The sequence below is a fragment of the Pan troglodytes genome, chromosome 1 (genome assembly GCF_028858775.2).
Source record: "Pan troglodytes isolate AG18354 chromosome 1, NHGRI_mPanTro3-v2.0_pri, whole genome shotgun sequence".
Taxonomy (NCBI): domain Eukaryota; kingdom Metazoa; phylum Chordata; class Mammalia; order Primates; family Hominidae; genus Pan; species Pan troglodytes.
The window spans coordinates 129,181,030-129,193,093 of record NC_072398.2 but is presented as its reverse complement, the minus strand read 5'-3'; the positions used below and the strand labels follow the sequence as shown (position 1 = coordinate 129,193,093).

The 12,064-nt window shown below is 34.5% G+C and overlaps 1 protein-coding gene across 1 annotated transcript in view; it reads right to left on the bottom strand.

Annotated features, from left to right (window-relative positions):
• OLFM3 (olfactomedin 3) overlaps positions 1–11,194 on the bottom strand; it is a 194,362-nt gene extending 183,168 nt beyond the window's left edge. Inside the window, exon 1 of the mRNA XM_001139550.8 lies at positions 11,016–11,194. Coding sequence (XP_001139550.1) covers positions 11,016–11,084 — 69 coding nt within the window. The 5' untranslated portion in view covers positions 11,085–11,194. The remainder of the gene's footprint in view (positions 1–11,015) is intronic.
• Positions 11,195–12,064: the final 870 nt, after the last annotated feature.

Sequence of the window (12,064 nt, the reverse complement as noted above, 5' to 3'; positions counted from 1 at the left end):
GATACAGAATAAATGTTAAATAAGCCATAGTGCTTGGGATGTGAAATAAGCTTGTATATTTTTGTACTTAATTTTGTGTGTGTGTCACTATATGTATACAATGAACTGCAGTGATTTTTCTCCAAGACTTTAATTCTGATTTTCAGCAAAATGAAAGCAATATACATTTTTACCTTTAACTTAACCAATTTGAGAGGCTATTAGCAGAAGTAAAAAGAATGAAAAAATGATGAACTACATTTTTTTCTTTTTTTTTCTTTTTGACACGGAGTCTCGCTCTGTCCCCCAGGCCGGAGTGCAGTGGCGCGATCTCGGCTCACTGCAAGCTCCGCCTCCCGGGTTCACGCCATTCTCCTGCCTCAGCCTCCCGAGTAGTTGGGACTACAGGCACCCGCCACCACGCCCTGCTAATTTTTTGTATTTTTAGTAGAGACGGGGTTTCACCGTGTTAGCCAGGATGGTCTCGATCCCTGACCTCGTGATCCGCCCGCCTCGGCCTCCCAAAGTGCTGGGATTACAGGAGTGAGCCACTGAGCCCGGCCTGAACTACATTTTTGAGAGATTGATGTGCCCCATTTCAGGATGACCTACCAAAAGTATAAGAGCATTTGGTGGTTCAACATACTCATCTTGTACATGAGGAAATGGAAATCACAAAACTTTACTGACTTGCCCAGGGCCATACAACTAGATAATTACAGAGCTGTTATAAGTTCCCTGCTTTTCTAACTCCTAATTTGGTACTCTGTCCACAATGCTATCAACTTTTCAATATCCTATTTAATATATGATTTTCTCTGATTTGGTATGATTTCTCTTTTCCTTAATCTCCATTTTGTATGCTAAATTAATATTATTTAGGTTGAGTCTCTTGAGAGGGAAATAAGATCTTTTCCAGTATCATTATGTACAAATAGACAAAATGCAGTCAAGCTTGTTTCTTCTTTCTCTGCAAAGTTAAGACGTAAGTATGGAAAGAAAAAGGAGCTTAATGATGTTTTCTTGCCTTTTCCTTTCTTCTATTTATTCTTTCTAAGAAATATTAAGATTAGTTGAACTAAGAAGATCTTGTTCCAAAGTTGAATGCCAGCAGTAATAGAAGGGTAACTAGGTCTCATATTAATTAATATAATCATTCTCTGTGTAGGGGTTGGGGGATGTAGGAAGCAATAAAGTTAACTGAAATATTTAAATACATATTGACAAATGAATCATCATCTGTAACAACTTAAACCATCCCTGATACGTAAACAAATAGCTTTCCTCACTGTTTTTCTTTTAACTGTATTTGAATGTGCTCACCTCCATGCTACATATAAACTCATTTGTAATTTTATCAAAGTCTTATTTTATTTTTGTTTTAGAACAAATATTTAGATATGCAGTCTTACCTTGATTTGACCGACAAAGAGGTCATGAAGCTTTGGCATCAATGAGGGTTGCAATGAATAAACAATGAATTAATTCCATTCACTTGATTCATTACCCTCAAATGTCTTCTACTCAGTTTGGGGTCATTATATTACAATAGCTATCTCTTCAGCGTAAGCTTCGCATTACTCTTTTTACATTTCCTTCTGCGTAGTCCTTGAGTACTTTAAGATCAATCAAATGAAAGTCATTTTATTCTCTGTTTCTAGTACCCAACTTATAAAGAGTAGAATATATCTGTAGCATCTATAAATAATAAGTATAATAAGAGGTCTTTAGAGAGTCTTGAGCCAAACAATATTTCAGTTTGTTTTTACTACAGTGATATGTATGAAAATTTCATTATGACACAAAACTTACGTACATGTAAAAATAATGACTGTTGGTCCTGATTCCAGATAAATAATTCCTGATGCAGCCGTAAATGTAGATCACTCCCAGAAGAGATGGCATCTTTTGTAAGTCATATTTTACCAGTGACATTTTGGTGCTAGTTAATCAACATTTCCAGTACTGATTCTCTATTTGAAGAAATCCTGCCATCTGGAATTGGTCCCTCTAGTAATATTATTTAAATCATCAAGGGGCAATGCTTCTTAATCACCTTCAACTTAGTTGGAAAAATTAATAGGCTTGTCTATTCAATTTATGTCCTCCCTTTGGGGTTATATAGATGTCTGTTTATTTGTAATATTTAAGCAACTTTATTACTGACATTTTTTCCAGAGCATTTTAACCTACAAAGTTAATCATACAAAATATTTAATTTCTGATACTATTTAGAAGTTAAAATCCAATGAATCTGACTCCACTATACTTATATTTGTTTTTAATTATTAAAAATTATTCTTGATGGTGGTGCTATGTTCTCGGAATAATGTAGTAGAAAAATGGAGGCAATATGGCTTTTCTTTATATGGCACAGTACCATTATAAGTGTATATACTAAGATAATAACTTAAACAGAACCTTTAGATACTTTAAAAAAGGTCAGCTTTTAAAAAGAGTTGGAAAAATATAGGTAATATACGAATTTATCAAATAAAGCTAAGACATTACATACAATAAAAGTAGTCAAAACAACATGTACACATTAATGAAATGTTTGGACTTATAAGTCCATGCAAATGAAATGGACACTAAGAGGATATACTAACTTTGCCACCAAGCATCATGAAACACAGATAATTCACAGGAGTATTGAAGTTGCAGCAATCTAGAGAGCTACTACAAGTCAAAAATAGCACTGAGGATAGTGGGGTGTGCAGGAAATTAACAAGAAATTTAAGGAAAGCTGATTTTTGGCGTAAGTCAAGATAAGTAACCTGGCATAAGAGTTCTAAGTCTTTAAAGGTTCTTAAACTCAGTCTTACTTCACTGCCTCAGTATCTTGTCTGATGGAAAAATGGATCAAAAACATAGATTATGTTCATGAATCATTTAACCCAGGATTTCAAGTTTATTAGGTGTTCCTTGACTTATGTATTCTTCATATATTCATTTTTTCATGCAAAAAATACTTATTAAATATCTTATATCAATAAGACACTGTGCTAGCTGCTAGATAGGAAAGAATAGGATAGTGCCCAAAGCACTGAACCTGCCCTTATAATTTATTAGAAGGGATAAAATACAATAAATGAATACATTACAATTTAGTAAGAGAGATACAATAAAATAACTACTAATAAAGTAAGAAAAGCATGTGTACACTAAATACTATTTCAAAAAGAAAAGAGTGATTAGAAATTGTTTTGCAAATTTGGGGTAGGGAGGAAATCCAATTCAACTTTTGTTCGTGAACAACTATTCTGCATCGGACACAGTACCTGTAGCTAAAGATACAAATATAAATAAAACATCATTATTTTATTCTAGGGGTTCTTAGTTTATCAGGATTATCCACTCTTGGGGTGCAAGGAATGTCAGGGAAGAATTTGTAGAAAAAGTTGTACTTGAGTTGCATCCTAAAATATAGGTAAAATTTTGACATATGGAGAAAAGGGAAAAAAGCTTTCCAGGGAGAGGCAAAACCATGAATACAACAGCATCTGCAATCTTCCCTCTAAACTTATTTTTATACTTCTGAAGGCTTGGTATGAAAATAACAGAAGGCATAGCTCTGTGATACATGCTTTACAACACCTTGTTTTTAAAGCAAAAAAGAATCAATGTTCTTGGAAAAATCAATTTTTTATTATTTCAGCAACATTTTTGAATGTTGCCATTGAAATTACCTGGCACTGTAGATAGAGATGGTCTTATGCTATTTCTGTATTTTAGATTCCCCCAAATAATCTGCAACCTCTTATAGAAAGTAACAGAGATAAATTAAACCTCATTATGGTATGGTGTGCAAGTATTTTTAAACATTTTTAAAATAATAGTTGTTCACGAGTGGGGTCTATTCTAGATATTACATATTTCCTTTTGTATTTTTTTTACCCTTCATATTATTTACATGTTGAGTATAGAAAAGAAAAAAATTAACTCATGAGCTACTGAGGTGGATTTGCTACTGGATGAGTAACATCAGCAGAAATATTACAATAGCTAATTGAGGGTCAAGGTCTTTTGAAAAACTCTTTAGAAGTCTCTACTGAGAAGAGCAAGAAGATCAATATAAGCAGAGGGACAGAGAGCAATCCAAGGGAAACAGTAGAGAAATTATACTCCTAAATGTGGTCTTTTCTCCATGACCCTCTGCCTTGATTGAGTAACTTGAGAAAATCCCTTTTCTGACCTTCCCTCTTTAATATTATTTTTGAATCTTCAAAAGAATGTAAACTACTTTCTCATTATCATAGTTTGCGAAGACATGAGAAGTCCATACTTTGCACACTGGCCATAAAAACAGTTTTATCTGTTGGTAGATTCTTTGTTTAAATATATCTTTCCCCTCTGTGATCTCTTCTCCATGATTAGTTTAAAAGTTCTTTTCTTGATGCAGTTGGGCTTTGATATTATGAAGCCACTCTTCGTGTTTTACATTTTTTCCTAAGAAACTTGTAAAATATGCCTTTTTGGATATAATTATGATGTAAACTTGTAAGGTGACAAGTTTAAATTGGAGCTTTGACCAAAATGATGGGCTGGTTCTGAGAAGCTATGCTGATAACTTTATACAATATTCATTTTTCACAAAGCTGAGAAGAGGAAACAGCAAGAGTGAAGGAATGTGATAAGCCTTTTTTATTATTAGAAGTCCTTAATATATGGTCCGCAATAGACTTTAGATTTGGTTATAGGTTGATTGATGTAAGTGGAATATTTGCACTAAATTTTATGGTTTAAAATATGTTTTCACATGTATTAATATCATAAATAATTGTATAAGCTCCATTGCTGTTATATTATTTCATTGTTATGAAAACTGAGCTTCAGACATGTTAACTCACTATTGAAAAATTGTACTGTTAAGAGCTGAAAGCCACTTCTTATTTCATGTCCAGCTTCTGTTTTTACACTGACTTGGAAGTACAAAATTTAAAAGTGTATTTAAAATATTGTCATAATAGCATTAGTTTCGTTAAAAATATACTTCATGGTGGCCAGGCGCGGTGGCTCACGCCTGTAATCCCAGCACTTTGGGAGGCTGAGGCGGGCAGATCACGAGGTCAGGAGATCGAGACCATCCTGGCTAACACAGTGAGACCCCGTCTCTACTAAAAATACAAAAAATTAGCCAGGCATGGTAGCAGGCGCCTGTGGTCCCAAGCTGCTCAGGAGGCTGAGGCAGGAGAATGGCGTGAACCCAGGAGGCGGAGCTTGCAGTGAGCCGAGATTGTGCCACTGCACTCCAGCCTGGGCGACAGAGCGAGACTCTGTCAAAAAATAAAAAAATAAAAAATAAAAATATATATATATATATATATATACTTCGTGGTTTTTGATTGGTAAGTGGGCATAGACTGAGTAGATTAATGACCAGTGTTAGGTGAACTAAAATGTTCAAGGACCACCATTTCAACATCATATTGTAGATTTAAACCAGGGTAATGAGTGTTTACATAGCTTTGATGTTGTCCTAAAACTTGAATGCTATCGGGAAGTAATATCACTCAGATATATGGAAATGTACAGATAATCCCAGTGATTCACTGTAATTAATTTCACATAACCTACCAAGACAACAGTCTGGTTTTGTATCTTTCCCAGTTTCACTACTGCCAATTAAGTTGTGTTTTGTGCTTTTAAGTAAATTGATGTTTAATTAATACTTAAGTAAATCAGATGCAAAGTCTTAGTTTCTAAGCTGAAGGTTTATCCAGTCTCGTTTTTTTCTTTATACATTTTCTTAGCACAAAAATTGAAGCTTTAAAAATAATTGCCAGTCTAAAATCCTTAAGGATGTGTCTGCCTAGAAGAGTCAGTAACAGAATATGTGCTACGTTTTATATGTAGCCTTCCCAAATAACCTTTCACATCTCTTTAATACATCCAGTAATTCTTTTCATATGGAAAACAAGTTTTTACTTCACATTTCCCTAGATGACTTTCAGTTAAATAAAATACTTATGGCTGAAGTAGGAAACGTGTTGGTTTTCAGACATACTAGATTAATGAATGATCTCTTCAGGGGAGCAATGTTTGATAGGTGAATGGATTGAAGCCTGAGTATATGGATTGTGTATATGAATACAGGGAGGGAAGCAGAGTGGTGAGATGGAAAGTAGAAAATTGAAGGCTTTAAAGGCAAAACCGAGAAGATGAAAACTGCATGATACTATCCAAGGAAGCTCGTCCTCAGGTCTCACAAAGTTTATGATATTACTAACTAGACCCTACAAAAGAATTGGTTAATTTTTGATAAATGGTCAAATATTATTAAAAATTCATTCTAGAGTTTAACAAAGTTTTCAGAACATCTAGGCTCCTCATTCTATAGGTATGGGCATGAAAATCACAGCTTCCCCAAAGTCACATCTATGTATATCATCAATAGAAGAGGTAGGGTCTAGAAATGAAGGACCTTGAATCCGTTGTGTTTCTCCCACTTGTGCTTCTTTCCCTCCCAACAGAGCATCGATCATCACAATTGCCACTTTGTAAAGAGAATAGTTGCAAAGCTATAAGCAGTAAGAATTTTAAAAGAAAAATGAAGAAAGGTGATACCATTTAACTGTTTCTAGTTGTCAAGAGAAAGAGTGAGAAAGAATATTTACTTCTTCCACAATAAAAGTTTAATTAGGTTAAGGAAGATGAGAAAAGATGAGACCAGGAAGCTATTTGCTCCTTCAAAACATAGACAGGCTGCCTTGAACTCTTCAGTTTTTGCCACATCAGGGTTTACTGGTGCATAATTACAGGTCCTTGCCAAATGTCATCAATCCATATTTTCTGTTCTAATTTGAGTTGATCCTGTTATGAAGAGGATGTCTCTAGCGCACGAGAGAAACAGGAAAAGACAGATTTTTAAGGCGAATTTTAAAGCAAGTAGTAATCTCAGTTTATTTCTCTTGCTTTTTTTTTTTTGCTTTTTCTCAGTTTCATTTAAAAATAGTAAGAACAAGAACTTTAATTAGATTTATGTATGAAAGCTACCCTTAGGCAGTTTAAGTCTGATTATTTTCTTTAGCAATATCAAAATTGTTATGGTATATTACATTATGAAACATTCAACAATATAATTATTAAAATATTCCTACTTCTTATCATGCTTATAGGGCTTTAAAGGAGTTATGTTATTTAGGGCAAGAGATCTAATTGCCTGGGTTGCCTTGGACAGAAACCACAGTTTGGTGATGGAGATTATTGCTGAATCATTGTTATATTTTATGTCTGTAGTGTGAGAAAGTATCATGAAGATAAGTTTAACATATTTCTACATAAGAAGACAGTAAATGTTTCCTCAAACTCAGCATGGTTCCCCTGATAGGGCATTTTCTGATATATTTATGAGACAAGTATGACTCATCTAAAGTTTAGCAGTCACAATGGTGTGCAGATATGGCCATGTCACCTCTTTTTAACTGTTCCCCAAATATGTAGCTGGCTCCAGTGTCAATGTTGTGTTTGAAACCTGCACAGTCATATTTATATCCTCCTATCTTTATAGTTCAGAGCAGAGAAATTCATGGTTCTGATTCACAGGGATTACTGTTTTGTTACAATGTTCAAATAATGGTCCGCTAAAAATCTTCCTGCAACAGAAAGAAGTCCACTCTTCTACTATCAAGGTCATTACTGAAATCAATGCCTTCAGTTTAAAAGCACAGAGATGCCATCTAGCAGCCGCCCTCAGAAATTCCCTACACAGAAATAGTTCTTTCCCTATAAAATTGAGCAATAATTGAATTCCTACAGGCTTTCAGTGTTTGAAATTTTGCTTATAGAATGATGATTTGGCATGTTGTCTATAATTCAAACACTCCATTACAAATGAAATTAATTGACATCTCTTAAAATAGGCAGTGATATACATCTGAGTTTTTCTAAAAAGAACTGGAAACTTACTAATTATACTTTAATTAATAGAAAGTATTTCAAACAAATTTCCTAAAAGAAAAATTGATCATCTGTCCCTATAAAAATACAAATAATTAATTAGTGTGAATTGCCTTCCTTTGTTGGAAGAGAATACCAATCTTGCCAATTTTTTGATACAGTAAATGAGAGAAAAGAAACTAAGTACATGCTGAAACTAAGCTCAGTCTATGAACAATGAATCTTGGCCATTTTTAAAAATCTGGAAACAATACTGACTTTCAAGTAACTTATCTTACCATAAGATGGCGATACTTAAGCACTTTATAAAATGCCATATAAGACCTGTAAGCTTCAGCGACAGAAAAAAAAAAAAAGACACACACAGCATTATAAATGTAAACATTATATAGTCTTCCATGAAATAGAATTGGCACTGTTGTTAGAAAACCCAGTTGTCTTCAGGTAAACTAATATATAAGAAGTACTTTCTAAGATGTAGATTTCCAGTATTTGATATATGTAAAATCCTATACCTAAAAAAAATCTATTCAATTTTAAGAGCTTTCCCATTTTGCCAGTTTCTGTTTATCCATCTGAGGTATATATATATTATATACATATATAAAATAAACAAAGTATAACAATATAGAATAATACTTAAAATTATTTGAAAATTTGATGATGACCCATATCACTCCAAATGTATTAGTATGTAAAAAGGCAGTTGGTTAGCATTTCTGTTCATTTAAGTGTTATCACAAATTATTTCTTATTTGTCCAAAAACTGTATTTTTTGTAGTACTATATTATTGGATTTTTAATTTTAATTTCACCATATATAATTTGCTTTATGAATCCTGACTTTTAAAATCTAAGCCCTTAAGTAACTAGTAGAATGAAAAATAAAATTTTACAAAATTCTTAGTTTATAACCTAATTGACAATTCTTTTGAGGACACAATGGTGCCATCTGTAATTTTTTGGGGGGAGCAATATAAATATATATTATATAAATATAAATATATAATATTAATACAAAAGTAGCTTCTCTTCATTTTTTAAAGCAATGTTTTGTCTAAAAGTCCTAAAACTTTTTACAACATTAAAATTACTTGTTTTGAAAGTTTTAATATTCTCTGTAATGTCTATGATATAGAACAAATATCGTCTTTTAAAAAAATCATCTTTTGTTCTTTGCACACTGTATTGCAGTATGTGGAAGCTGAGAAGGACAGTTTGAAAAGTTAATGTATGCCCTCCCTGGATTTTTCAGCTCATCTGTAGCAAATATCCACAGCTCATTCTGAAGAAAGTGAAAAGTTTTATAGCATTGAATACACACAAATAAACTCACCAAAACTAGAAAAGATTATATTGACCAAAGATGCATTGCTTATTTTAAAAATGTCTTCATATTTAACAGAAAATTATCTACATATTTAATTTTGGAAAGAAAGGGGTGCAAGCAGTGAAGATATTTATGCATCAAAGATAACAGACAAATCAAATCACACACAAAATTGTTAATGAAGCTCTACATTTCTGAATTTATTTTAAAGAAAAACAAATAAAACTCACTTTAAGTCAAGTGACTTTTTCTGCAGTAACTTAGTGATTAACTTTGCTTTTAGAAAATGTTTTACCAAGAATATTCCCAAATCATATGGAATGTATTCAAAAGTTTTAAACAATATCATATAAAAAGAGTGGCAGTGGATAGAATGTGTCACTACAGGGTGCAGAGTCAAGAAGAAAAAAAATTAAATATAAAAACAAAATCAACACTTTTTCCTAAGTGTGAAATGCTTTAAAGCTACACCTTAGTATATAAAATATGCCTTTAAGATTATTAAGATGACATTCACACAGAGTGAAGCGTTTACATCAATAATACCAGTTCAATCAAAGCTTTAAAATAAAATGAGTTTATTCTCATCAGGTCCTTCTAAATATGAAAGAGTACAGAAATAATTATAAATATATACGACATGATTCTAAGTTTTAACTGTATACTATATTAGGCCTACAAATATCACAACCACAGTATTAAATTATGCTTGGTTACATCTTAGTTCTATTCAGTAATGAAAGGAAACTTAATTTGTCTACACTACACACATGATGTAAAGCTTTAAAAATAACTTTATAATATTCCAAAATATAGCTTGTATTAGTTTTATAGCATGGAATCATTCTTCCTATATTGTCAAATTGCTGTTGGCCAGTTAAATAAGTAAAATAATAAATTGTATCTCTTACTCTTTTTCACCAGGTGGCTTATCTCTTATTCCCTGTCATTATGATTTTCTTAGAAGGCTGAAGCTTTCATATTATCTCACTTTGTCATCAAGACTTTTCTCAGACATCGTTGAAAATATTTGTCCATATTTTCCTGTCTTTTTATCAAAGGAGTTTAGCGTTCACTTTCATTGCCAGTACTAGATAATTTTCAGAGTTCAACGTCTATGAGTTAACTCATCCTTCCTATTGCCCTCCTTAGTTTGTTAAGGTTCTCACTTCCTGTTTCTTAACACTGATAATCAGAACTTCCTCAGTGCCCCCTAATTTTCTTAATGAAAAGGAAGAAACAAACACAAGCTCCTTTCACCAACGCCTCTCAGCCATGGCAGAGAGTATAGCTCTGCTGCTCTGCCATGTGTTTTACAAGCAGCATCCCAAATGTTTTGGACACAAACCGCAGCACGTCTGCGATGGGAGTATTATTGACCAGGATCAGCTGGAAAACGCTTCCCTGCTTTCAACAAAGAAACGGTTCACCATGTCCTAATACATGTTTATAAATTGCATTGTTTCTACTGCAAACTCCTTTGCATTACCCGTCCGACTTCAAAAGAGAGCATTAAGCAGTTGGACACGGAATAAGCTAAATTCCCCGGAGAGCCGCATTGCCCGCTGCCCATGCACATTATATTTTCTCCTAGTCCCTCCCCCCGCGCAGTAGGACTCTACCTTGAGGAGCTATTCCTCCGGTAGTTCACCTTGTTATCTTCCAAGCAGTGGGGATACGCCAGACACCATAAGGTAGCTGAAAGAGCTGTCTCTCGTCCCGTTTTTGACATATTTATTTGCATTTCTGTTAGGTTTGTTACATATTGCACATTTATTTCAAACAAGACTCAAAATATTGTTCATACCTTGGAAGGATCTAATCCGGCAAGCAAAGACAGCAGCAGGAGGTTGAGAAGGTTGGACGTCGCCTGCATTCTGATCTGGGTTTTTGCCCCTCTTTACTCTCTTTTATGTAGGCTCTCCACTCACTGCAGAGACCTTTCCCTCGTCAGTTGCACTTTCTGCCTGCCAGTCAGAGCCGAGTGGAAGCAGAGGCGGCAGCAGCAGTAGCAATAACAGCAGCAGCGGCAGCGGCGGCAGCCGCCCTGGGGGGCGATCATTCCGCAGGCATTCTCAGAGCTAGGAGTCCGGGAGCTCAAGAGAGTGGGTTGGGCTGCAGTGGGCGCTGGCCGCGGTGCTGAAGCGCCTCCAACCCGCGCGCCCCAGTTTACCCTCTCCCCCGCTGCTATATAGCTAGCCCACCTCAAAAGTTTTGACCCAAGGAATAGATAAAGGGAGTAACTGCTGAGAGAGGTGTGGAGACCTGGACAACGGATATGACATCACTACAGCTCCTGGGGGTTTCGGGGGGATATTTTGCGGGGAATTTGTTAACCAAACAAGGATTGACTCTCGTGCTCCAGTTCAGCATTTGCCGGCAACTTGAGCTGCAGAGAAGTAAAGAGTCAGCTAAATACAGGATTATGAAACAAATAGTGCACTAGAACCTTCTGCTGTCATTGACAGAGGACTTGATATTGTATTTAGTGCTTTAAACAAAGTTTGCAGTGCAGACTATCAGTGTGTGTCATCCAAGGCACACGATTTTCAGCTGTTATTGATAGATGAATGTGGTAATTTATAGATATGTGCAGTCATTTATGAATAGCTTATTAAAGTTATATGTTTTGGTTAGGTATTAATGTGTATCTATCTATCTAGGGATTTGGTCATTTAAAAACACTATGCATAAATAAATAAAGAGGCTTATATTCTTCTTTTAGTTATAAATGGTATATTCCATTAGTGATCCCCCCAACTGAAATATCCCCCCCATATGCACAGCCATACCTGGAAATATAGTTTTTCTATCAGTCTGACTTGTGTTTTTACTTGAAGAAGAATTCACTGATAG